The sequence below is a fragment of the Mastigoproctus giganteus genome, chromosome 11 (assembly GCF_048544385.1).
Source record: "Mastigoproctus giganteus isolate SK-2022 chromosome 11, ASM4854438v1, whole genome shotgun sequence".
NCBI classification, from domain to species: domain Eukaryota; kingdom Metazoa; phylum Arthropoda; class Arachnida; order Uropygi; family Thelyphonidae; genus Mastigoproctus; species Mastigoproctus giganteus.
The window spans coordinates 141,980,513-142,007,344 of record NC_143585.1 but is presented as its reverse complement, the minus strand read 5'-3'; the positions used below and the strand labels follow the sequence as shown (position 1 = coordinate 142,007,344).

At 36.5% G+C, this 26,832-nt stretch overlaps 1 protein-coding gene across 4 annotated transcripts in view; it reads left to right on the top strand.

Moving 5' to 3' along the window:
• The window catches only part of LOC150078483 (SPRY domain-containing protein 3-like), a 179,016-nt gene that overhangs the window by 129,257 nt on the left and 22,927 nt on the right, over positions 1-26,832 (top strand). For all 4 annotated transcript variants that reach the window (XM_090385550.1, XM_090385552.1, XM_090385551.1 and 1 more), the window contains exons 6-8: positions 2,060-2,210; positions 12,936-13,121; positions 22,128-22,277. In XM_090385550.1, the coding sequence (XP_090241676.1) occupies positions 2,060-2,210; positions 12,936-13,121; positions 22,128-22,277 (487 nt within the window). The remainder of the gene's footprint in view (positions 1-2,059; positions 2,211-12,935; positions 13,122-22,127; positions 22,278-26,832) is intronic.

The following is a 26,832-nucleotide window of genomic DNA, read 5'->3' as shown; positions in this document are numbered from 1 at the left end:
GACTGGATTAGCCAATTTTGACATCGTGGTGTGGGTCGATGTTGTGCTAGGTAGACTAGAAGTGCTCAGTGATCGCTGAGTGTTCGGCGTCTGCAGAATGAATTGCTTTCTCATGCTCAGAGACTATTTCAGAGTCTTCTGCCAATTTCACCTACTCAGCAACCAGTGCAGTCATGGCAGGAAATGCGGTACACTAAGCCGCTTCGTAGGAGTGGGGGAAATCGGTGTTTTAAAACTCGAAACGAGGGATCGCAACCTGACGCTGCAAGCACTTCATCCCACCCTACAAGATTGTTGTGACATGCTCTGGTAGTATGGGATAAAGGTGGCCGATGTGTGCTGGCCAATTCACCAACTTCTTGGCACTGCGTGAGCCTTACTAATCTGCGCGAGCCTTACTAATCTGCGCCTAACCCACTCCAGTTCTGTGGATGAAAGGTGCACTGAGATTGTTAAAGTAAAAACAGATCTGGCAAAATGCGGCTACCCTGTCAATGCCTTAGACAGGTGTGACTTGTAGGCCTGTGACCACGTTGCCAACTCTAGGGCCACGTGCAGCGATGACCTCACCTTGACTGCCTTTATCCCATACTACCTGAACCTGTCAACTTTCTAGGGTCTTTCAGGCTCACAGGATAAAGTGCTTGCAGCTTCCGGACAGAAGATTGCCATCCATTGTTTCGAGTGTTAAAACACCAATTTCCCCCACTACACAAGCCGCTCCCTACTACGGGGAGCAGCTTGGTGTACCCCATTTCCTGCCAAAACTGCACTGGTTGCTCAGTAGGTGAAATTGGCAGAAGACTCAGAAATTGAGTCTCTGAGCATGAGAAAGCAGTTCGTTCTATGGTGTTGAACACTTCTGGTCTACCCGGCACAACATTGACCCACGTCGAGATTGATCCTGCCACTACCATCATCGTGTCTGGTTGGAATCACTCCACATCTTGTGTTGTAGTGATTCCTTTAACTGAAACAAAGAAGCTCGTATCCATTCCAACAACTATTTGTTGCCTGCACATGTATCATGTGTTTTCCACCTCGCATATCTACCATTGCTGAGCACATGACATTTTTAAGTTGCCTGAAGGTTATTTGGACAACTGAAGAAGGGTATCTTCCATCCGAAAGCTATTGTAATTTATTACTTTTATTTTTTGTTTTAAGTTTATTAAAGGAATTTTACTTCAATCTGTTTTTCTCAGTAATACTGCATTATTATATTTAGTATGAATCCTGAGACCGTAGGCCTGTTTCCATTGTAATAATTAATATTTAATAAATATATGCCTCATTTAATATTTTTTGTCTCAACATAAATAAATGAGGCCCCTTAACTCCTTTTGCATCCAGGCCCCCCAAGTACCTTTGCATTGCCTTGTGCTTCAGGTTCAATTGAAAAATTAAATGTTTGTATGATTCATAAAAAAATTAAATGTTTGTATGATTCATGGTGATTATCAGTTATGGGCTTTTTCATACTATTTCTTAAATGGACATGTTATTTGAAATGTATTTTACCTTTTAAAAACATAGATCTATTACTTGAAGTGAGCTTGCAATACTGAGGGCAACTTGTGGTGAAATGCTTTCACAATATGAGATTAATGCATTTCAGATCATTACTATATAAAATATTGAGCTGTTGCCCTAATCTGTGCAGTAATGTCATCGTAATCTGAAGACTTAAAATTAAAATGATAAAATAGTAACCACTTCAGTATTGTTTTGGGTTAGCTGCGTTTCTTTATTCCTCTTTTATTGTTAATTTTTTCCTTTAGAATTAATTTGCACAATAAATAATAATTCTCATTATTTATTTATTTGAAAACCTTTCCATAAGCATAATGAATGTCACTGTGTTATGATAAGTGTTCAGAGAATTTCCATGCTATAATTATACAAGTTGTCATACACTACATAGTATTGTTATGATTAAATGAATATTTTGCAAATTTTGGATTAATGTATAAATACATTATTTTAATTTGCATGTATCCAAAATATAAATATCTTTTTTGCATATTTATTTGTTTTGTTTTGGTTTTCCTCTCTTTAGTTTGTACAAGGGCACCTCTAAAGGTTTAGTATTTGGACCAAAATGTGAAGCTGGTGATAGAATGGGATGTGGTGTTAAATATGACCATTTACCTCCCCAAGACAACCAGAGGCCTTTTTTATTAGTTTTTTTTACGAGGAATGGAAAAGAAGTAAGAGGGGCTCTTATTAAATTTTGTTTCATTAACTTAATATAATTTTGAAACTTTTTTTTTTCTTTAATAATAATTTCTGATATTAATTGTTTTTACATGGCTTAATATTATATAAAGTAGTGCAACAGTAAATGTGCTGTTGTGTGTGATTACCACATTTTTTACTATCCAGTCATTGTATAACATTGACAATTGCTAAATCATTTGTAAGTAGGTTTTTTAATTTACTGCCATCTTATTTTTCTCCTTATGTCTTATGATGATCAACATCATACCATTTCTTTGAAAGTTTATTGTGTAGAAATCTACTCCTGCTTATATGAAAATGCAATTACATTATAATCTTGGTAATTTGTCACTAGTATATGTAGTGCCACTTATTTCAAAAAAAAAAAATTTTCCCGGGGCCCAGCTGCCCTTCTGTGGCAGACTGATTTTAAGTGCATTAATTGCAGTAGGTTGGCCATATGGAGATGTTCTGTTCCCTCCAAAGATCACTATTAGAAGCCATACTTGGCTTCTAATAGCAAACCCCCTCCCTTTTTTTTATGAAACCCCAAAACAGAAAAGGTATTAAAATCCTGTAGTACTTATAACTGTGCATGGGTGGTAGCAGTAGTAGAGGCATGTGATGCAAGAAAGCAAGCTTATATAGCATCAGCAAAAAAAAAAAAAATTTCACACATCCATTCCCTCTAAACGTTTGCCCAGTTCCTCGACTTTATTTAAGCTATCAACTTCCATAGCCACAGATGGAAGTTTGTTCCAGTAATCAACTACCAACTGGATAAAGACAAATTTCCTCACATCTGTTCTATGGCTGACTTTCCTCAATTTGAATTTATGCCCCCTCAGGTTCATAATCTGAGCAAGAGGAAGAATCCCATCAGAATTGAGCGTGCTCAATCAATTCAAGGCTTATACTCCTCAATCAGATCACCTCACAGGTGCTGTTAGTCTCCAGATGCTGCAATTTGCAGAAATTAAGCCTTTCTCAGTAAGAGGACCCCCTTCATTCCCCTCACCAACCTTGTTGCCCTTCTCTGTACTCGCTCAAGCAACTCTACATCCTTCCTAAAATGAAGCCTCCAGACCTGTTCGCAGTACTCAAGGCGTAGCCTGACCATTGCCTTATACAAAGGTATAATCACCTTTTCTCTACTAGAAAAATTAATGTATATTATTGACAATACCCATGACCTGCTCTGGTAGCCTGACTGCACTGCTCAGAAAACTTCATATCTGACTGCACAACTACTCCCAGGTCTTTCATTTTCTACCATCCTAAGTGTAGTACCACACAGCTGGTACGTACCCATAAGCAGCACTTTGCATTTGTCAATATTAAACTTAATTTGCCACTTCTCCGCCTATCTGCCGAACTTTTCTAGATCCTGTTACAGTAGCACACTGCCATTATTGTCATTAAATGTTGCCCACATTTAAGCCATCAATGATGGCATCAATTTATCAATGATTGTATGATTGTATACCATCATTGATACATTTAAGCCATCAATGATGGCATCAATTTATCAATGATTGTATACCATCATTGATAAATATACAAAACAACAGTGGGCCCAACACCGAACCCCGGCAGACTCCACTAATTACATTAGTCCACGAGCAGCAGCAGCATCCATTGATTACCACTATCTTCTCCCACTCAACCACCCTTTTATCCATTGTAGCAATTTGCCCTTAATACCATGCTGCTCTAATTTGTACAGTAGTTTTCCATGTGCAACAGTATCAAAAGCTTTCCTGAAATCCAAGTATGTGACATCAAAATTATTTTTAGCATCCAGTTCCTTTGTAACCACATCATAGTATCCAATAAAATTTGTCAGAGAAGACATTCTATTAACAAACCATGCTGTGTCTGAATTATTACTGCTGTCTTGTCTAGATGATCCTGCAATGCTTCTTTAACCAGTGACTCCATTATTTTCCCCGGAACAGAAGTTAAACTAACAGGTCTGTAATTACTCTTGTCACCCTTTGATCCCCCTTCGTGAATTGTGGATACATTTTCACATTTCCGGTCCGTGAGGTCTCCTCTGAGTCGAAGGATGCTCTCATAATTTCGAACATCCTTTGGAGTGATAAAGCCCACTTCTGCTTAAATGGAGAAGTGAATACACACAACTGTCGCATTTGGGCAACAGAAAACCCTTGCGTTATCCAAGAGGTCCATTGTATTCTCCAAATGTGACAGTGTGGTGTGGATTTACGGCCACATTCATGATCGGGCCATATTTTTTTGAACAGGTAACACCAACTGGACCCCGCACTTGTTCCGTCACTGGACAGCAATATTATGAAATGTTTTCAAATTTCACAATACTAGAGCTGCAACAATGTGGGTGCCTTCAGGATACCATATTCATGCAAGATGGTGCAGCACCCCACATCCACTGTTGTGTCCAAAGATTGCTAAGGCAACACTTTACAGATGAACGATCATTAGCCGTTGTTTCCAGACATCTTGGTCACCCTGATCACCGGACCTCACCCCGTGCGACTTTTGGTTGTGGGGTTTTGGAAGAAACAGGTGTATTGGGAAGGACTTCGAACTCTGGCAGATCTTAAAGACAGCATTAGACGTCATGTGCTGGCTATTTCAGTTGACGTGTTACGTTCTGCTGTAGAAAATGCTGTTCTTCGAAAGGAAACTGTTGTTGACCAAAATGGAGGACACATTGAACAATTTTAGCACTGTTCAAGTGATTTGTATTGCCACAGCACCATATAGTGACAAATTTTGTAACTTATTTTTTTTTTCCCAATAAATGCAGAGTGCATTCTTTATTGTACCTGTTGTCCAAATTTCTCTTCAGTACGAGCCTTAGAACTCTCTCCAGAACCCTCTACATAGGGATACTTTAATTATGGTATAGTTTAGGGCTAAAGCCTCAGGTTACATAAATAGTTTAACTAATGTACAAGTTAGTGCATTCACATCATTTCTATACATAGCCAACCACATAAGTAGTTATAAATTAACATCATTAAGTATATCTCATATTGTGAATACCTTCACAACGAGTTGCCATGATATTGCACTACCTCGGATAAGTAACGCTTCAAAAATGTAGTTATTGGAGACACAGAGGTTAATGAGATTATTCCAAAAAAACTGAATTACAACCAATAATATGTTTGTATTTATTATAAATTTCATTCAGGACAAATTTCAAAAAATCTTAAGTTAGCTAGGTCTATGCTGGTGAATAGACCATTGAAATCAAAAGTTTGTACATGAGAAATGTTGTCAGTACTCAGGGCATTAATAACTGGAATGTTGTTATTAATTATTCTACTATTAGGAAGGATGTCCATTATAGATTTAAGTAACTTTTATAAAGTTTTTGGGTTTATGGGCGTAAATGTATTTGCAGGATGTAATAAACCTAAATCCTGTAGGGTTTTTATGGAACTTAGGTATAAGGAAAGTTGTAGTTATTAAAGTTGATTTTTAGTTTTTTGCTGAAAGCTATTAACTTCTTTGTGATGGACTTATACAACCTATAATGGACATCCTTCCTTCTGGGACATTAAATTCCCCCATTATAAGACAATCTGATTTACTGGCCCACCCTATTTCTCATAATCCAGGACGTCTGGTCACTTTAGTTTTGGTAAAATAAAAAATTAACAATACAGCAGTACAGTTGTTTGTTGTATTCATCAGATCTATAATACACTTACTCTCATTTCTCCTCTCGCAGTGCTTATGTCACACCAAACTAACTCAACACTGCACTGTCCACCCATGTCAACTGGATTCACTTCCTTAGATTTTGAGGCACCTCCATAGCCAGGTGGGAAGGAGCAGCGGTGTGTAGCACACGCTTCTTGATTAGACCAAGGTTCGAGCCTGTCACCACCAAATACGAGGAATGCGGAAAGGTCAGCGAATGACCACCGCATATCCCGGAGCAATATGGCCTTAGTTGCTAATGCTCCAAATAACAAAACAAACAAACAATCCTTAGATTTTGTGTTTCTAAGTGTTTGCTGTTTGTGTAACTAACAGCATGATCCCTCCTCCCTTTCTATCCTTTCTGTACACATTGTACTCCCCAAATTCCAGTTCTGTATTCCTTATCTCTGTGTGACACGACATCTCTGATATCCTAACAATATCCCTTTTATTCCTTTTTGCTTTTATTCTAAATAAACTGAACTATACATATTATAAAATTTCTTACCAATTGATATAAGCTGTAGTGTTAATTGTTCATCAAATTATTCTAATAATATCCAAATTATTTGTTGATTTTTTGAAATTGTTGATGTGATCTTTTGTTTGACATGGCTGTCATGGGAAATGATCCCTCTGTGTGAGCCATAATTTGATATAGGGAACATCATCAAACTCTTTCAATGATTTGAAAGAGTTTGATGATGTTAAATTGATAGTCATTAGGTGAGTAGTCTCAGCAAGTAAAGAATTTCTCTTAACATCAACAATATTGTTCATGGTGCTGAATCCTTTGTGAGCTTCTGACTGAATGGCAATTACATTCAAAATTTTTCTACCTATTATAATACTGTATGAGACATTTATATATTCAATATCTCTATCGACTAAGTCACGAAAATCATTTATCGAAATGTCACATTTAAGTAGTTGGTTTAATTTTATTAATTTTTGTTCGCCTTCAATCCATGCAGTTCCACAAACTTCATTTGGCCAAGTTTCAGGATTCAATAAATTGAAAAAACTTAAAAGTTCATTGTATTTTTCACTTTTGTCATCACAACAAATGCGTTTTCATATACTTTATTAGACAAAAGTTTTTTTCTTGGAATTGATACTTTATTATTATGGCGTAACTAGAAAAAGTGGTCCCCAATGCAAAGTTTTGTGTGGGCCCTCCTCAAAATATTTGTTTTGGTTAAAGTGACCAGATCCTTAGTATTTCAATGTGGCACATTGATTTTACAACCCCCACCCCCTCTAAAAACAATAAAGATATTTTTAAATTTTTTTATTTATAAAAAAATATTTACATACAAAATATAAATTAAATACATATACGGTACTTCTTTTAACTAAACTTATAAAATAAAATATCACACTTAAAAAAAACAAAACAAATATAGCCTATATATATATATTTTTTTTTTTTTTTTTTTTTTCACATATTTGTTTTATTTCACAGAAATACCTATATTATATAGGTATTTCTGGGAAATAATAATTAAAATACATACTACTTTTAACAATAAGAACAATAGAAATTAAATAATTTTCTTAATAATTCTTCATTATTTGCTGTTTCTTCATAAAATTCTTCACAAGCAATTTGTAAAATTGCACTTAACTTGTAGTATTGCTTTCAGCATTTCTACGGTCAGTTGTGTTTTTACTAATGTTCACAACTTATTTACTACCGAAAAAACTTGCACCATTGGTTCCTAGCAAACATAATGCAAATCATTTGCATTATGTTTGCAATTAAGGACAGAAGCTACATTTCCAGTCCAGAACAATTTCTGGGACAGTTTGCAATACAGGGGCAAATGACTTAAATCCCAGATTATGTCCCACATAACGGTCAAAATAAATTCTGAAAATTAAATGAAGTAATATATTGACTTATTTGATTTAGAGTGGTTTTTGTCTAGATTTAGATTTGGCAAAGTCATTAATTTAGAAACGTCCAGTCTTTCAACTTCTATCAGTGCTAGCACTTATAGACGTTGTCCCATGGTGTTTCTCAAATAGTTCATAATTAATCTTAATTTTGAGAAAGAGCTATGATACAGTAACCTGAATTGTCAAAAATAATAAGGAATAATTCCGAAAAACTAGCACTCATATCGTAGTATTTTACTGACTAGTTCTGAAGATTTACGAATAGTTTTAATTTTTGCAATTTCACTTTTTAGTGACTTTATGCAAAGTAGTAATTGCATTGAAAATTTCTTTTGTATCTTCTTTGAATTTTTTTATAATGGAACTGTCATTCATTTGGATTAATTGAGTGAGGAAGAAATGCAAACAAGTCAAAAATGTATATAGTCCTTAAACTGTTGTGCAGTTCCGTTGCCACCAAGTCAATTACACAATAAAAAAATTCTAACTTTAAAGAGCAGTTCTGCATTTTCAAATCAATAGATCTCTGCCAGTTCGTCAAAATGTTTCTTAACAAAACGCCTTCGTTTATTTGCAAATTGACAAGGTATACCCCATTTCTGCGCAATAGATGCTTCCTTGACGATATTTTCATTTTCAAATTCATTTCTTAATTTTTTCACTTGATTATATGATGCAGCTTGACTGATATCCATATTCATTCTCTACAAAATCGTTGATGTTTGATTAATACTTGATAAGATTTTTTTAATCAGTACAGTGGTTAACACAAAATCAAAATTTTCAATATTATTTTTAATCCAGACAGCTTCCAACTTTTCATCGCTTTTTGACGATGGTATGATAATTTTATTTAATGCCATTAGCAAATTGGGAAATCTCAATTTTATAGTAATTATAGATGCAAGCTGACTAGACCAACAAGTTGGATTTAATTTCTTTAATACAATATCGCATTCACTTGTAATAGCAGTAGTGGCATGTGGTGCAAGAAAGCAAGTGTATTATGCAGCATCAGCAAAAAAAAAAAAAAAAATTGCACCACTCCCTCCAAATGCCTGTCCAGTTCCTCCTTAAATTTATTTAACCTATCGACTTCCACAATGACAGATGGAAGTTTGCAATTAACCACCCGCTGTCTAAAGGCAAATTTCCACACATCTATTCTACATCTGTCTTTTCTTAATTTTTGCCCCCTTAGGTTCGTAAACTGAACAAGTGGAAGGATCCCATCAGAATTCAGCATGCTCAACCCATTCAAGGCCTTATACAGATCACTGCACAGGTGCCTAGTCTCCAGCTACTGCAATTTGCAGAACTTAAGTCTCTTGGTGAGAGGATCCCTTCATTCCCCTCACCAATCTTGTTGCCCTTCTCTGTACACGCTCAAGCAAATCTACATCCTTCCTAAAATGAGGCCTCCAGACCTGTACACAGTACTCAAGGCACAGCCTGACCATTGCCTTATACAGAAGGACAATTACCTCCTTCTCCCTGCTAGCAAAATTCCTATATATCATTGACAAAACCCCATGACCTGCCCTGGCAGCCTGTCTGCATTGCTCAGAAAACTTCATATCTGACTGCACAATTACTCCCAGGTCTTTTTCATTTTCTACCACCTTAAGTGTAGTACCACACAGTTGGTACGTTTCTCTGGGGTTACTTGTACCCATATGCAGTACTTTGCATTTGTCAAGGTTAAACTTCAGTTGCCACTTCTTAGCCCATCTGCCCAAATTATCTAGATCCTGTTGCAGTAGCACACTGCCACCGTCATTAACAACCCTGCCAACCGTTGTATCATCTGCAAACTTCGATACTAAGTCTGATATATACCTTCATCAATATCATTTATAAATATACAAAACAACAGTGGACCCAACACCGAACCCTGTCGGACTCCACTAATAACATTAGTCCAAGAAGAGCAGCACCCATGATTACCACCATCTGTCTTCTCCCACTCAACCATCCTTTTATCCATTCTAGCAACTTACCCTTAATACCATTCTGCTCCAATTTGTACAATAGTCTTCCATGCACAATAGTGTCAAAAGCTTTCCTGAAATCCAAATATATGATATCAAAATTATTTTTTGCATCCATCTAGTTCCTTTGTAACCACATCATAATATCCTATCAAATTTGTTAGAGAAGACTTTCCCTTAACAAACCCATGCTGTGTCTGAATTATTGCTGCAGTCTTGTCTAGATGATCCTGCAATGCCTCTTTAACCAGTGACTCCATTATTTTACCCGGAACAGAAGTTAAACTAACTGGTCTGTAATTACTCGTGTCACCCTTTGATTCACCTTTGTGAATTGGGGATGCATTTGCACATCTCCAGTCTGTGGGGACCTCCCCTGAGTCCAAGAATGCTCTCATAATTATGGCTAAGGGTTTGCTTAGTTGCTTTGCCACCTCCTTTAATATAACTGGATAGATCCCATCCACCCCAGATGCCTTTCTTACATTTAACTTCATCAATTTCTCCTCCACTTTCTTCTCAGTTATTACAAAATCATTAAGCATCCTGTTACAATTTGATAACCTTGTGGTATTTTCAAACCTTAACTCCTCATGTGTGAATGTAGATGCAAAATACTCGTTCAGTTTCTTTGCTATCTGAGCAGGATCATCAACAGTCGAACCATCAATATCAAGTAGACCAATCGGATTCATCTCCTTCCTTTTATAGTTTATATAACTAAAGAAATCCTTGCTGTTTTTCTTAGCATCCTTTGCCAAAGATTTCTCTTAATCTGCCTTCGCCTGCCTAACCTCCTTTGTGACTTGATTACAGACTAGCTTATATCTGCCATAGCCTTCTGCGTCACCTGATAATTTATACACTCCCAATGGCAGGAGTCGTGGAATAGACAGACTGCGAATAAATTATATCGTATAAAGCCTGTAATTGAACCGTGGCAGTCTAGTCTGCGCAGGAATCATAAGGAGGAAGTTGTTCTTGTCCGGATCCGCATAGGACATAGTCATTTGACTCATTTGTTTTTGCTGAGGGCTGATGACCCTCCTATGTGTGAGTCCTGTGGCACAATTTTATCAATTAGACACATTTTAGTTGACTGTCCAGATTTTAGCAATATCCGTTTTACCACTTTTACCCATCTGACTGAGCCGTATATGCTCAGTCAGATTTTATCCGACAATGACCATGTGTCTGCTATTTTTGGCTTTTTGAAATCAGTAAACCTTTTCACTCATATTTAAAAAATCTACCTTGTTATTGTTACTTGTTTACTGATATTTGTCTTTTAGTTTATACTTGTTTTCATACCTTGACTTAGTGACCTAAATCATTAGGCCACTGAAAATGTTACTTTTTATGACCAGGTTTTGGCACGTTATAGCCATAGTCGCTAATGCGCCAATAAAACCCAAGCAACAAACAAACAACCCCTAGTGAGAATCTCTACTGTTACTGTGTTATTCAGGCTTCTCTGCTGGCGAAGCATTGCTTATTAGCATTAGTAGAGGCATTTGATGCAAGAAAGCAAGCTTATGCAGCATCAGCCAAAAAAAAAAAAAAAAAAACTCCACTTCCACTTCACCCCTCTGTTCGTTCAAAATACCTGTCCAGCTGAGCCTTAAACTTATTTAGGCTATCAACCTCCACTACAAGGGATGGAAGTCTGTTCCACCAACCAACCACCCGCTGGCTAAAGGCAAATTTCCGCACGTCTATCCTACATCTGTCTTTCCTCAATTTGAATTTATGCCCTCTCAGGTGATTATTCTGAGCTAGAGGAAGAATCCCATCAGCATTGAGCATGCTCAAACCATTCAAGGCTTTATACACCTCTATCAGATCACCTCGCTGGTGCCTAGTCTCCAGACACTGTAATTTGCAAAACTTAAGCCTTTCTTCGTAAGCGCACCCCTTTGTTCCATTCACTAATCTTGTTGCCTTTCTGTGTACTCGTTCCAGCAGCTCTACATCCTTCTTGAAATGAGGCCTCTAGACCTGTATACAGTACTCTAGGTGTGGCCTGACCATTGCCTTATACAAGGGAATAATCACCTCCTTATCCCTGCTGGAAAAATTCCTGTATATCATTGACAATACTCCATGAGCTACTCTTGCAGCCCGTCTGCACTGCTCAGAGAACTTCATATCTGCCTGCACAACCACCCCCCAAGTCCCTTTCATTCTCTACCACTGTCAGTGTAGTTATTCGAGTTAGTGAAATACCAGGCAACTCACTGTGAAGGCATTCACAATACGACATGTAAAAAAAATATGCTAATTCATCTACTTCAATGATTTACTACGAATTAAATTGAAATGTCTTTGTCTTTCATTGCACTGACGCTTTGCACTAACTGGTTCATCAAGTAAATTTCCCTGTAGTCTGAGACTTTCAGTCTGAAACCCTTTTTAGTACTTACTTACATATTTAAAATTCTAACTGATAATCATAATATTGATTATTAAATATTGCACACAGCAACATTTAAGCTGTGCCTGGCTTGTTTATTGTCTCATACTGCAAAGGAATTAAATGTGCCAAGTTTTGTGAAGTAGTGAGTTGGAATATGAAATGTGCCGCCTTCCACATGCACACATTTCCCCTTTCAGCTGTTCTAGCATATTTCATCTTTGTGATGGTCAACATGCCAAAACAGTACAACTGTGTTGACCTGTGCTATTGATATTATCTTTATTACAGTTTTTTTTTTTGGGGGGGGGGGGACTTTTTGTTGCCAAGTGGATGTTAATTCATAGTCCTAAAAGACTAATATTTAGTGACAATAAAAGCATAGTCAAAATAATGCATTGAGTGCTTTTAATTAGTTTCAAAGTTGCTTTTTTACATGTTTCAACAAAAAGGTTCTGCATAAATTTGATAAAGTGCATCTTTTGTTTTATTAAAAATATGTTAACTTTTTAACCTCCTAAAAAAATCTCATATTCTTATTTATATGGAAGGTGGTTGGATTTTTATGGAAGATATTTCAGCTTTCTATTCAGACACTGCAATTGTTCTAATTAATTTTTACTTTAAAATGTCTGAGATTTTTTATACTGAACATAGTATAAAAAAAAATAAATCATTTCAAAACTTTTATGTCTATCTTTGAAAAGATTGGGACAGTAATGTGCCCGTGGCCCCCTGGTGGATTGTTTCCCGCTGTGAGTCTGCATTCTCCAGGAGAAGAAGTGAGGTTAACATTAAATGTGAAATGGATGGCTGAAGAAGATATGCCAATGTGTGTAGACAGTAATGAAGATGACTGGTCTAGATTACATGACATTAGACTGAATGGTTCAGTAAGTAGGATATATAGAAACCATAAATGTTTAGCTTGTGTAATTTAAAATTTATTTCATTCAAAATTACTGATTTATTCATATACCATAATGCACGTAAATTACCACTGACTCAGTGTTTAACTTGATTCAGGTTAAAAGTCAAACTGGAGTAAACTGCTCTCATGAGTATTTACATACTGATTATATTTAAGAAAAATGTATTTATTCAAAGAATAAATGTTTCAGAACACCTTGGCTTTAATGGCAGCTATAATCCTTTTTGAAATATTTTTAATCAGTTTACAATAGTAGATGGTCGATACTTTTGCTGTTCCATTTCTTGATAGTAGTTGTTATATCTGCATAGTCAGAGGGACTTGCTGACTGTGCTTTATCATAAACTGGTATTCCAGAGTTATTCACAAAAGTAGTATTAGTAGTGGCAAAATGATGTAAGACAGCAAAAAAAATCCACACCCAATTCATTTGCTTACCCATTCCTTCTAATAATTAGTCTAATCCTGCTTTAAGTTTATTCATACTACCCACTGCCACAGCGCCGCATGGAATCTGTTCCAGCAGTCAGTTATTCTTTGGCTGAAAGCATACATCTCTCCTACGACCATCCTTTTCAGTTTCAGTTTGTCCCATTGTCCTCGAAAAAGTTAGGATGTGATGTGATCAGCATGTAGTTTACCCAATCCATTGAAAGTGTTAAATTTTGTAATTAGGTCTTTTTGTAGATGATTAGTTTTGGCAGTTTTGTGCCTCTTACTAATCTTCTTGATATGCTCTGCATTTATTCCAACAGATCCACATCCTTTCTAAAATAAAGCTAAAAAACTATATAGCACACAAGATGCAGCCTATTGCCTTATACTATTATGTACAGTAGAGCATCGGTTATCCAGAATAGTTGATGTCAGACCTCTTCCAGATAGCCAAATTTTCCGGATAATTTTATGATTAAATTAAATAATAAAAAAATATAAACTAATCTCAGAAATAAGAAACATCCATCCAGGCATTTTTATACAAAACAGGAAAATTGAAAGATTTTTAAATGCTCTGTTTTTTCGACTTGCCGATAACGAGCCCGACAATCTGTGTATCCCAGTGACATTTGCGCACATAGCAATTGTAACTTGCTATTTTCTCATCTTAAAACCTGGTGCAGACATTTCTCTTTTAGTGGCTAGGGTTTTCCTCAGTAATGCTTTCCATAATAAGCCGTCTCATCAACATTATAAACGTTTTCTTTCTCCTAATTTGCTTAACTGAAGCGAACTTACTTTTAAAGGACACTGCTGCCGATTTGTCTTCAGAAAGTTTCTCGCCTTGAATGTCTAGTTAATGTATACCCTGTCTCAGTTTAAAATTTTTCAGCAACCTGCGCTTGCCTTAAAATCTTCATTTTCAATTAAAATCCAATGCTTTTTCACACAACATTGGTCCAGGCACTGGTTTAACTTCTCTTCTGAAGGGGGGGGGGGGAGAAAAAAGTGCACAGTCTAAAACGGCATTTTCAGGTGCCAACATTGTCTTTTTCCTGCTAGATCCTCCTTCTGTTATATCAGTGGAATTTTTCTTGATGTAAGTTGTTGAAGCCCCCACATTAAATTTCCTAAATTTTCACCTTTTTTAATTCTATTAATAATTTCTGTTTTTTGTTGCAATGTTAAAACTATGCGTTTTCTTTTCATTCACATTTTACCATAAAAAATTAAGAAAGATAATAAAATCGCACAGTTTCAGGCCAATATTATTCTTACTGAATTTGGAGCTAAACTAATCTGAAATCCAAGAAAACCCAGTAGTCTCTGTGATATTTTTCTAAAACACATTTCTGAAGGTCACAACCACAAAACTATAAAAACAATTTGCAGTTTTCAGTTTATTGGGCTTTTTGTTTGTACAATCTGTTATAAACAGGTAGTAAACTTGACTTTCGCTTAGTATAATTAAAATTCAGTTTGCAAGCTTGATCACTATAACTGACTCTTGCTGTACTACCGTTAATAAAAAAAAAAAAAAAAATCAGTCTTTCAAATTATTCCGGATAACCGATGTTCTACTGTATAATCACTTCCTTGTCCCTGCCATCACAATTCCTGTATATCAATTATAGAGCTGCATGAGCTTCCTTAGCAGCCTGTGTGCACTGCTCACAGACTTTTATATCAGACTATGCAAATTTTTTTTTTTTTTTTGATTTGATTTGGTAGTTGTTGGCACATCGGCTTCTGTGGCCATATTGCACCTCCCAAAGTTTTTGCAGTACTTTGATCCAAGCCCGAGGCGGGAATCGGACCCACGACATTTGGGTTGCCGGGCAGGTACTTTACCCACTCGGCTAGCCCGGTCGGCTAGACTGTGCAATGAGGTTGGTGCTATCCAATTGGTATGTTATCCAGGGATTCTTGCTACCCAATTGTAGCACCTTACATTTATTAATGTTAAATCTTAATTCCCACTTTTCAATCCATCTGCTTAATTTATCTGGCACTTAAAGTAGCATACTCTGATTATGCCAACTTTTGTATCATCAGTAAACTTAGACATTAAACTCAATATTTTGACATTGTATACTTAGATTTTAGGAAGGCTTGTAATACTGTTGCATTTACAAGTCTGCTGTACAAACTTAACCATTATGGGATGGTTAAGTGGAAGAAGACAGAGTGGTTATCAGTGGAGTTCCCCAGGTTTCAGTGCTGGGTCCATTGTTGTTTTCAATATTTATCAATGATATTGTTGAGGGAAGGCTGTTTGTTTGTTATTTGGTTTTTAGGAGCATTAGCAACTAAGGCCATATTGCTCCGGGGATATGCATTGGTCATTCCCTAACCTTTCAGCATCCTCCGTATTTGGTGGTCACGGGCTCGAACCCCGGGCTAATCAAGAAGCGTGTGCTACGCACTGCTGCTCCTGCTCACCTGGCTACGGAGGCGCCGAGGGAAGGCATTCACAATATGAGATGTAACAAAAACTACACCATTTCACCATAGTAAATCAACAAAGTTGATTTACTATGAACTAAAATGATGGTTTGCACTAACTTGTTCATCTAGTAAATTTCCCTTGTAGTCTGAGGCTTTCAGCCTTAAACCATCGCACACTGTCTGGCATCTCTCATATTGTGCAAAGTATAATTTTTACTATAGTATATTTACTGAGTCTGGGAAATAATTCGCTATCATCTTGTGTCCCACTTTGCAAATACTGAAGAACCTGAGAAATACAGAGTTTCAACTGTATGCTATTCTATAGCTACGAGTATTTCAGAATTTGCGTAATAAATTTTATGGCAGCAGCTGCAGTTAAAAGATTTGCTTCTTTGCGGCATACTGAATCTATCACTAACTTTATAGGCATTAGTGTAGATAATTAATTATATTAAAGCTTTCTGCATGCAATAACTCAAATCTTTGGCTTGTTTAATTAAATGTTTACTGAATCAATCAAGTTGTAAGAAGATATAGTATTCCAATGTTAAATATATATATTATTTTATTTATTTTATTTTTTTTCAATATAAATTCTCTAGCAAATTTGTGTATTGTCATGTTATCCTTAAAGTTTTTATAATATAGATCCGTCATCATAGAATCTACCCCTTTTCAGGAGTAGATTCAGTAATGTCGAAGATAATTATGTTGGGATTTCTCCATTGGGCTTCTCAGTTTCTAATCCCAGCTCTGTCACCTCTGGATTACTTTCTGTTTTATTTAAGTCTTCTTTGTTATAGCTAACTCAATCAAAACTCCATTATTTCTAGTTTTTCTTATGTTCACTTTTATGTGAGGTTTCAGCTTGGTCATAAGTTTCCCTCACTGCCTCACTAGATTTAAGTGTTAATTCAGGGTTTGCCTTTTGGATTACTATATTATTTTCCTTGGCTTTGGGTTTTTCTTTTGTCTGCGCTGACTGAGCTGAGCCATTTCTGCTTTACTGGTTCCCACCATTTGAGCATAAAATAGTTCTATAATTATCTTTTTCCCCAAGTACAGACTCTACCCTTGCCTTTAGTACTTCGTTTTCTATTATTCTATGTTCCAGTAGGGTTGTGATCCTGTTTGTCTGTTTATGTAAGAATTCTTCTAGATACAACTTTATTGCATCAATTATGGAATTTAATGCCTCTAATTTTTTTCTCCTCGTCTGTATTTTCTTTGTCTTTGTTCTCAGATTGTGTTTTCTCCTTTTTGGCCACTTTTTATATTAAGTGGCCTGGGGGACAAGTTTCCAGTTCCTCTATATTTTCCTCATTTGGTGGTAGTTTCCTGTGAGTTTGCATCACTTGGCAGGTTAGGAGATACTTGAGACCTTCACGAGGTTCCAGTTACGTTTGTTGCTGGGGCAAGCACTTGTTTCTTCAATGACTCAAATTCTTCTTGTAACACCCCAAGTTATAATTTGAGACTGGTACACTCCTTACATCAGGAAAGAAACGAACGCCAGATGGGTCTGTTTACTAGACCAAGCTATAGAAATAATGAAGTTACAACTCACACCAGAAATGCTCGCAGGTATTTTTGTTTGAGTTCCCATGTCCCTGGACTTTGTAAAGTTCAAATTTTACTTAAATTATGGTTGCTATAAGGTCCACTTACAATACAAAGATTATGAAATTAAAATTTATGTTATATTTCAGAATTAATGTTAACAAAATATCACAGAAGTTATGAAATTCCCGCCAAAATATCAATAACAAAGGCCATCTGAATATTAAGCTGTAGCTTTCCAAATACTTATTTAAATACAAAAATAAACTAACCTACATGACTATAGGAATTCAAACTACAGTTTAATATATTAAAATAAAAAAAATAATAATAAAAATATGAAACACTCAAAATTATTTCAAAAACTAACACCTACAATTTAGAGCTTTGGAAATACGCAGCCACAAGCTGTAGCTTTAATCCCAGAATCCCATGGATCTTTCTTCCTCACCCTGCCGTTGAGAGAAATTCTAAGAAAAATATTAACATTGCTTCTGCAAACCTTATGCTGCAAGGAGGCTTCTCCACTTAAATGACCCAATCTTGGTGGGCAGGGGGAGAAGCTGGTTTTCTCACAAAAAATCCTAGGGACATTAGCTTCCTGCCGAGTTAAGAAGGAAATGATGTATATTGAACAAAGCAGTTCCTGCTCGTTTCTAGTTTTTTTCATGTGATAATATCCTCTCCTACCTTAACCTTTCTTTGAGTGGTAAGATTTGCTTATCTTCAAGGTCACTAACCACGGCAGTTGTATCTTATCTCTTACACAAGCATCTGTTGCTTGTGCAAGAGTTTTCAATGCATGCAGAAAAAAGGCGATCAGCAATTTGAGAACTTAATTGTGCTGGTTGTCTTTTTTGTAACTGTTTGTTGTGTATCAGTAAAGTTTTTTTACATTTTTTAAGCTTTATAGATGTATATATAACTATTGTTCATAATAAATTAGAATTGATTTTGTGGGTGTGGTGAACATTAATAAAAGAAAATCTTATACCATCAAGGAAAAGCTGACTGTAATATCAAAAGAATAAAAAAGTGATGTCTTTAAAGCACAAAGAAAATGGGAGTTAGGTTTGTAGAAGTTAGTATTGTAGAAGAAGGAAGACTACATTCCTTCTTGTATGAGTTGGACAAAACTCAGAGACTGGAAAGGAAGAAATCAAGGCTCTGCAAAAACGAGGCAGTGGATGATTATTTATATATCCAGTTCCTTCAGAAACTTGGTTTAGGGTATCCACTGCCAGGTCACATTCTGAAGATGCAAGCAGAGAAATTTTTTCAAGGCTTGAGAGTGAATTTTCTGCCACTGATGGATGGCTTTGGCAGAAATGTCATGGTGTTGATCTTGCTCCATTACTAACAATTAGTAATGGAGCAAGATCACCAGATGCTGATAGTGCAAAACAATTTCTTAGCGACTTAAAATTTATGCTTGAAGGTTGTTGGACTGTTTTATAGAATGTTACCAACTAAATCTTTGGACTTTGAATCAGCTCTGAAGTTAAGTAAGGATTGTGTACTGTTTTATTTTGCTTGAATAAAACAGCCACCTGTTTAATTGGGAAAAGTAGGAATCCATGGTGCTTAAAAATCCATCATTTGAAAACTTCTCTCTATAGAATATGTGAGCAGCTAAAAGCATGGATGACTGCAAATTTATATTTGACCTGGTTCCACGAAACGTGTACCTTCAGTGCAACTGCATTTGGTAAAAAAAAAAAAAAAAGTTGCTGTTTTCAGATAACTATCCATCACACCCACCTGCTGACAGTCTCATATCCAAAGATGGAAAGATCAGGGCTATGTACTTACCAAAAAATCCCATTGATCAAGGAATCATAATTTTAGGGTAAACCACAGATGCAAGCTACTTTTATTTTTGTTGTCAGATAGTGATGTTCCTCAATTTCTAAAGTTGTTGACTTTAAAGCAAGGAACATACAAAATTGATCTTGCTTTGGAAAGTATTTTGAAAGATTCAATTCAAAATTGTTGGAGGAAAAAGTGATTTTCTGAAAACAGCTTATGGAGAAAATCAAACTGTAATTGATAAAGAGCAAAACAGTGGACACATTGCAATCTACAGGCAGTTAGAGATTTCCTTGAGGAGCAAGAACTCACAGAGAATATGATCAATCATTGGGTTGTTATCGACAAAGAAGAATTAGTGTGTCATTTATTAACAGATGAAAGCATCGCCAACAAGAAAAGGATGGAGGGAAGTGATGTGGAAATGGAAGCACCTATCAGTGTTCCCACAGACCAGGAAGCATTACAGGGCTTAGACTGTGATTGGGTGGTTAGAGGCATATCAGGAAGTTGAGCAAGTAAAGATTTTGCAATTAGTGTCATTAAAAAGATTCTGCAATAAAAAAAAAAAAAACTTTTTAAAGAAGTGATAAAATAAATTGCTTGAATTTTTGTATGTTGGCTTATCGCAACATGTTTTTTGTGAAAATCAAGGATGTTTTAAAATTGTTTGTTCATATTAAACACTACTTGAGTTATCAGTCACTTTGCTGGTGACAGCAAAAGACAAATCTGCACATGTTTGCCATTGCAGACATAAATACAGTACATGCTCTAAATAACAAATTCATTTCATGCAATTTTTTTCATGAAATGAAATGAACAGCAATCTTTTCTGTTCACTTCATTTCATACATGTTTATTTTTTAGTGGTTAAAAAGCACTAAACACAAAGTTACATTTATCATGCTCAACAATGTAACATTGAAAGGATTTTCTTTAGACTTTTAAATGAATTAGAGAAAAATTGGAGAGATCAGTTAAAGCAGTTGTCGTGGGTCACAGCTCATTCCCAAAACCCCGCAGTATAACTGGGGAGTGGTATATTGTTATAAACACAATATAAGTCCAGTTATCTGAAATAGTTGGGACAGTGTTTTGAATGGTTCAATTTTCATAAAATCAATTATAAATGCACTATACATATGAAAAGCAAGCATATAATTGTTCTGCCATTCATTTTATTAATTATACATTACTTACTCTATATACATTATACAGCTTTAAAATAATTCCTGATGTTATGCAAACATGTCAGTTTTTCTTAAAAATTGTCAGTCTTTGTTCCTGTATTACCAGCCATGTAAATTGGTTCTCATTCATTCATTTCTGATTCAGCCCATGTAGTGAAGATTTAAAGGGCATTAACTGCTTTGGAAATGCCTAAATCATCTGGTCCTGCCACTGTCTGTGGGTGAGAATGTGGGAACATTCTCCAAAGTCACCCAACCTTTTAGATTGATTGACTTTGAGAATGTCACTTCAGAACAAGTGACATAGTACACCGCTGCATTTCTGAACAGCATTCACCTGACTTTCATAACTTGACGATGACCATACTGACTGTCCACAACAAAAAGTGCAATGAGTTTGTGGAGGATATAAGCACACACATTGGCTGACTATCTTCTAGAAGTCTACCAAACATTCTTCCACTCACCAAAGTAGAGGACTGGCTACCCAAACCAGTAATCCTCATGTGATAGGACCTGAAACCCAAATAGGAAGTCTACACCAAGGAGCTCTCTCTGTCTCGGTAGGTAACAAGACCAAACAACAAGACATCTTCTTATCAAATAAACTCCCCCACGTCCCCAGTTTTGCGAGGTTAGCAGCCGTGCAACACCACAGAGCATCTGACACCTAGAGAAACCATAAATTTCACCTTCTTTGTGTGGGCCCTACAAAATTGCTCAAGACATCAGTGTTGATGGATTTTGGCAATACAACCAACATTTAAAGTCTGAACCCCAAGAAGCAGTCCTGTATCACAATTCTATCTTGTGCAGACATCATTTTGGCACAATATACTAACAGTAAATGATGTTTTGATGTTCTCTGCACCCACACTCAACAGTCTGATCTGAAGAGACTGTGTAATGAGACTGAGCCCTCCAGTTTGTTTTCACTTTCCTATGGTCCAACTACGATGGACTGGACACTTCTTCAAAAGACGTTGGTGGGTGTTGAGCTTGGAGCAGCATGAGCACTGTTGAGAAAACCCATGCCATGCAGCTCTCCACGGACCATGGATGCACTTACCAACTCGGTGGACTTCTGGATTTCTGTTGTAGTACTTTCTTTTTTTGTGGATTGGCAATTCCTCTCCACAAACACTTACATTATCCTCATTCTTCCATCTTTTCTCTACATTGGCTTCAGTGATTATCACATGACAAATTGCAAATATGGCATCTGACAATTAATCTTCATTGAAATTCTGTAAGAGCCTTGCTGCATGCCATTTTTCTTATCTCTGTTAATGGCTGTACACTTTTAAATCTGTTTCTACTTTGTATACCTCTCATTTTCATCACTCACTTTATTGAGAGAAAGATGAGGGTGTCCAAATACTTAGAGTAATGTATACCCTGATTAATAGTGAATTAAAAAATAAAATAAAATGAAGTTTATTGATTTTATCAAAGTTAACTTGTTAATCTTTAAATACATTTCTAAAGTCTTGATTCATAATTTTGACTTCTTCCAGATACTAGAATATGCTGGGAAAGGAAAGAGCATCATTGATGTAGGTTTGGCTCAGGCAAGATATCCATTAAATACAACTTCTCATTACTTTGAAATAGAAATAATCGATCCTGGAGAAAACTGTTATATAGCTATTGGATTAGCTAGAAGGGTCTGTTCTTTCTCTTTTTTCATATTTTTTCCTTTTTTTTACGATGAAATGTGTGAAAAATGCATGTTTAGCACCTCAAAGAAACCCAGGACAGTATTTTTAAATTTGCCAGACAAAAAAATAAATAAAAATCATCACACTGATAGAGCAGCAACTGTCCTATGAAACTCTGCCAGATGAAGTTTCTGGCCACATGATGATGTTATCACTAATAGTACAATATTAATCAGTTAGACATTGCAGAATGTAGTCTGCTGACTTATTTGTTGGTTATTTCAAAGCCATTGGCTCTACCACTTGGAAGTGATAGAGCCAATGGTTTTGAATTTTAAATAAGGTCTTTTATAGTGCGCTCTGCAATTTGCTTTCTTTTTAGAAAAGAAAGTGACTGACTTCAGAGAATAACATGTGTCAATTTTAGTCTCAAACTCTGAAAAGCCATAACATAGTAGTAGTGGCATGTGATGCAAGGAAGCAAGCTTATAAAGCAAAAACCCATTCCTCATCATCTGTCTTCCCCACTTCCAACACAACAGATGGAAGTTTCTTTCAACAATTACCCAACTGCTGGCTGAAGGCAAACCTCCACACATCTACCTTGCAACCATCCTTCCTCAGTTTGAAATTTATCCCCCCCTTGTGTGTGTAGTCTGAGCAAGAGGGAAAAATTCCATTAGCATTGAGCTTGCTCAATCCATTCAAAGCCTTAACCCTTTGTGGTCCAATATCATGCCTACCACTTGTAGATCAGAACTATAGAAGACAAACTGCAGTGTGGTTTGCCGAGGTTACTGTTGCCTAGCAGTTTTTTGTATTTCTGTCAACAACTGTATGTAATTATTTGAATGAGTGCATATGTCACATAGGTTGTTTTAGTAGATGTCCTGTTAAGCTGGACTTCTTACTACAACTGACAGGACTCTAGACAGAAATGTAGTGATGAGACTTTCATTTTATATTTTAGCTATTTTTTATATTAATCCTCTGGCATTTTCTGCCATGAAGGGAATTTGTCTCATACCAATGTACTACTATATTTATATTTGGTAGGAAAAATAAAGATTCTTATATCATAAAATTCCATTCCCAATGTGATGTCACATCCAATTCACTCATTAGCATTTCCAGTTATGGAATTTGTTTTCTAACTATGCTGGTGCAATTATTATACTGATATCTCTTTACATTTCATATAAACAACCTGAAAAGCTAAATCCATGTTATTTGTTGTTTATATTCAATTGTTGAACACATACAACATTTTTTTTTTATTTCTCTTTCAGTTGGACATTGTGACCATCAATGTTTCTGATTATGAAATTTGTTTGCTTCAAATTCTTTATATGAAGTGTAAATAGATGTCAGTACATCTATTTATACTTCATGTGCAGAATCTGAAAAACTAAATCCATGTTTATATTAAATTATTAACAGCAGGAAGTGGGTTTCTCCCCCCCCCCACTTGAAATCTAAATGTCTCAAGTGGCACAGCTGTTAGTGTTTTCAATTATGAAATTTGTTTTCCTCATGTGCTGGTTCAATTATTGTACTGCTATCTATTAGTGTTTCATATAAACAATTTATAAAATTAAATCCAAGTTTATATTCAATAGTTAATGGCAGGCAGGTTTTTTTTTTTCCTGTCCTCAATTCTGTTGTTGAAATTTGTATGACTGTCAGTGTTTCAGATTAGAAATGTTATTTTCCTGCTGTACTATCTATCCATTTATACATCAATAAACAATCTGCAAAACTAAATGGATGTACAGTGGTACCTCGACATAAGAGTTTAATTCGTTCCGTAACCTTGCTCGTATGTCAAATTGCTCGTATCTCAAAGCAATTTTCCCCATTGAAATTAATTGAAATGCCATTAATCCGTTCCAGCTCCCAAAAAACCACCTCAGTTGTTTTTGTTAAGTGTTTTTGAATAAGAAAAATGTACTGTATTTACAAGAAGAAACATTTATTTATAAATAACAAATACATATTCTATAGAAACATAATAAAAGAAAAGGTGAAGTGCTTACAGAAGCGTATAATTTTCGTCATTGGTCTTCGCTTTTTTTGTCACGCTTTGCTCATTTTCACCTGCAGATCGTTTAAAAAAACTGTCCAAGGAGGTTTGTTTCTTCCTCCCTTTCAGGATATTGCGGAAATGTGTTAGGCAAGTTTCGTTGAACAACTCCGATGCACGACCAGTTGCAACTTTTTCGGGGTGATTTTTATCCACGAACTCTACAACTTTCTCCCACATTCCCAAGATCTCCTTTATATTTCTTGTAGAGATAACCTTCTCCATCTCTGGCTCCTCTTCAGAACTAATTTTTCGTTGAACCACCATATGCTGCTGCGAATGTAGATCGTGTAACTCCTCTGTTGTCAACTCCTGAGTCTGTTCCTCGACAAGTTCGTTCACATCTCTCTCATCCACCTCCAGACCCATGGATTTTCCCAGAGAAACAATCTCCTCTACCACTGACACTTCGGGTTCCAATCCTTCAAAAGCCCTTTCAGCTACAGCCTCAGGCCACAGCTTCTTCCATGCAGATATTAAGGTCCTCGTTGTAACACCCAGCCAGGCCTGATCAATAATTCTTAGCATATCACGATGTTAAAGTGGTCCTTCCAGAACTCTCGAAGGGTAAGGTTTGTGTTCTCCGTCACTTCAAAGCAGCGCCGAAAAATGTGCTTGGTGTACAACTTCTTAAAATTAGAAATCACTTGCTGATCCATGGGCTGCAGGATAGGAGTGGTGTTGGGTGGTAGGTAGAGAACCTTTATAAACTTGAACTCTTCGAGTAAATCATCTTCGAGATTTGTTGGGTGAGCAGGGGCATTGTCGAGGACGAGAAGGACTTGCATGGGTAGGTTGTTTTCCTGTAGATATTTTTTAACAGAAGGGCCAAACACCAGGTTTATCCACTCCACAAAGAATTTCCTGGTGACCCACGCCTTCGGATTTGCCCTCCACATAACTTGTAGTTTTTCTTTTAAAATCTTATGTGACTTAAAGGCTCTGGGATTTTCCGAATGGTATACTAGCAGAGGCTTGATTTTGCAGTCGCCACTCGCATTGGCGCAAAGTGCTAGAGTTAATCTATCCTTCATGGGTTTGTGACCTGGCATCGTCTTCTCCTCTGCCGTTATGTAAGTCCTATTCGGCATCCTTTTCCAGAAACGCCCTGTCTTGTCACAGTTGAAGACTTGCTGAGGGATGTATCCTTTGGCTTCTATCAATTCGGAAAACGTTTTGATGTAAACCTCAGCTGCCTTCACATCCGAACTTGCTGCCTCACCATGCCTGATGACGGAGTGAATGCCGGTCCTTTTCCTAAAGTTGTCAAACCAGCCCCGGCTGGCTTTAAACGAGTCTTCCGATTCCTCGTTTGTGGAAGTGTGTGGGATCTGCTTCAGCAAATCACCGTAAATCGCTCGTGCCTTCTCACATATGATACTTTGTGTTAAGAATCCTCCTTGAAGCTGCTTCTCTGTCACCCACACCATCAGTAGTTTCTCCATTTTCTCATGGAGAGAGGTCCGGAGCTTAGAAATTATTGTAACGCCCTTGGCTGGCGTTATACCCTTTATCAACTTCTTCTGTTTAAGCACAGTACATATCATTGATGTGCTACGCCCGTACATCCTCGCCAAGTCAATTACTCGCACACCTTGCTCATGTTTTTCTATGATTTCACGCTTTAATTCAATAGACATCATCTTCTTCTTCGGACCCATGGTTATAAAAATAAATTTGATAATGTTTTGTAAATGTACAAAAAGCAAAAAACACGAACCCAACTTATCAAAAATGCTACGAAAACGAGGGAAACAAGCACACAGACTGAGGTCTAGTCTGAGGTGGGAGAAACTGTTAGACGCTGCACACGACCCCAACATACACCCCGCATGTTGGGGTCGTGTGCAGCGGTGTAGTGTGCGATTCCTCGTATCTCAAAGCAAAATATCGCTCGCTCGGCGGCTCGTATCTCAAAACACTCGTATATTAGGGCACTCGTATATCGAGGTACCACTGTATATTCAGCTGTTAATGGAAGGTGGTGTTGTTTTTTTTGGTATAGAAGTCACAAAATAACTTAGTCGTAGAGTGAAGTATTTAGACATTACATCAAGATCTGGTTGAGGCCTTTCTGTTGGCAAAATTGAGAAATTGTTAAACCTGTCTGAATTAATTTTCTTCCAGGAAGAAATATTACATGAGAGCTTTTAAACTGTTTTGTCATGTTGTTTTATATATTAGCTCATGTAAACCTGAAAATAAATAATTTTTAAGCATTACATTTCAACTAGACATTTTTCTGGTTGATAAAGCTGGACTGCATGAGGAAAACAATGAAAATAATGCTGTAATGGAAGGTGGTGTTGTTTTTTTTGGTATAGAAGTCACAAAATAACTTAGTCGTAGAGTGAAGTATTTAGACATTACATCAAGATCTGGTTGAGGCCTTTCTGTTGGCAAAATTGAGAAATTGTTAAACCTGTCTGAATTAATTTTCTTCCAGGAAGAAATATTACATGAGAGCTTTTAAACTGT